Source organism: Plasmodium gaboni (assembly GCF_001602025.1).
Source record: "Plasmodium gaboni strain SY75 chromosome Unknown, whole genome shotgun sequence".
NCBI classification, from domain to species: Eukaryota; Apicomplexa; class Aconoidasida; order Haemosporida; family Plasmodiidae; genus Plasmodium; species Plasmodium gaboni.
This window is the reverse complement of record NW_017385295.1, coordinates 1-2,027: the sequence shown is the minus strand read 5'-3', so window position 1 is coordinate 2,027 and position 2,027 is coordinate 1. Positions and strand designations below refer to the sequence as shown.

General features: G+C 20.3%; 1 protein-coding gene across 1 annotated transcript; it reads right to left on the bottom strand.

Moving 5' to 3' along the window:
- Positions 1–2,027, bottom strand: PGSY75_0011700A (putative mRNA-decapping enzyme subunit 1; the record flags this gene model as incomplete). The annotated part of the gene is made up of 1 exon (XM_018783253.1): positions 1–2,027. A coding segment is annotated over one exon (2,027 nt), but the record flags the coding sequence as incomplete, so codon positions are not given.

Sequence of the window (2,027 nt, the reverse complement as noted above, 5' to 3'; positions counted from 1 at the left end):
CCATATGTTTTATATTAACATTGCTATTATTACTGTTACTTAGGGAATGTAAACTATTAACATTATTTATATTATTCATATTATTTATATTATTCATACTATTCATATTATTCATACTATTCATATTATTTATATTATTTATATTATTCATACTATTCATAATACCTGTGTGGTAATTATTTAAGTATACATCTGGAGTTGCATTTTCTGTAGCACTAATTATTTTCCTTTTCATATATTCAATATCATTTTTGTTTTTTATTAGTTCTAATATGTGTTCCTTATCATTTTCCACATTATAATCTGCCTTGATAGAAGGCATCTTATTATATTTCATATTCTTCAAGGTTGTTATATTATTTATTTGATTTATGCGATTATTATTATTTATTATGTTAGGAGTTATAAAGTTTGTTTCTATACTTGATTTCTTCAAAAAATTAATATTTGCCATGTGGTTATTATCTTCTACAAATTTATTTTGTAAATTTTTAAGAGATTCATTTTTTTCTGGTCTTAGAGACATTTTTCTCATTTGTTCTGATATCATTTCTAATTTCTCATCCATAGTTATATTTTCATTTTTAATAGATCCTATATTGGTTAATATATTATTTCTATTATTATTAGTATTTGACATATTATTATTAGTATTTGACATATTATTATTAGTATTTGACATATTATTATTAACATTTAATATATTATTATTAACATTTGATATATTATTATTAACATTTAATATATTATTATTAACATTTGATATATTATTTGTATTCTCTTGAGTTATTGTCTTTTCTTGATATGCCTTTTCTACAATATTTTTTAATACTTTATATATTTGTTCTTTTTCATCAGTACTATAAAACCACAAACTATAAATATTTCTCGTATTGGTTTCTTCATTTATAATTCTATAAAAAATATAATTTTGATCTGTAGACAAATTCATATTACTATCAATATCTTGTAATAGATGTTTTTCATTTTTTTTATTTGTAATTATTAAACGATAATATGGTTTTATTGATCTTTTCACTATATATAAAAAACCTTCAATATCTGCTCTTTTCCATTTTAATTCATCATCTTTCATCTTATATACAGTGACAAAACAAGACTTCATAATTATTTCAGTGATATATATATCTATGCTCTTTAACATTTTAAAGCATATCTTTTCTCTTAATAATTTCATACCATCCTCTTCCTCTACTTCTACATCTATATCTATATCTACATCTACATGTTGATCTTTTTCATTTTGATTTTCAGCTTTGTTTTGTGCTTCTATTAAATTATTTTCTTCATTTTCAATTTTTATATTTTCTTCATTGACCTTTTTTTTTTCTTTCTGATTTTCTGTCTGCATGTCTTTCAAACATTTCAGACTGTATATAGATGGGTTGTTTGAACCATTCCTATTATTTATATTAATCATATTATTCATATGTAATATGTTATTCATATGAATCATATTATTCATATTTGATATGTTATTCATATTTGATATGTTATTCATATGTAATATGTTATTCATATTTGATATATTATTCACCATATTATTATCCTTTAGAATGTTTAAATTATTCATACTACTGTTAAGGTCATTTAATATATTGTTGCTACTATTGCTTGAGTTCATCTTTATAATATTATTATTCACATCTGTGTTTATATTATCACTTTCATTTTTTAATTTACCTTTCTGATCAGAATTCTTTTTTGTATGGTATGTATTATAATCATAAGCATACGAATTTTTATTATTATATTTATTATTATTATTCTGGTAGGTGCCATTATTTATATTGTTGTTTGTATTATTTATATTATTCGCATGGTTCATATTGTTATGAGAATTGTTGGAAGTAATTACAAGAGCATTATTATTATTATTATTATTATTCACATTGTTTACATTATTATTAATTATATTATTATTTATATTATTATTATTTATATTATTATTATTTAGATTATCCTGTGATATCTCATCAGTTTTATAATCTTTCATTTCTTCTACT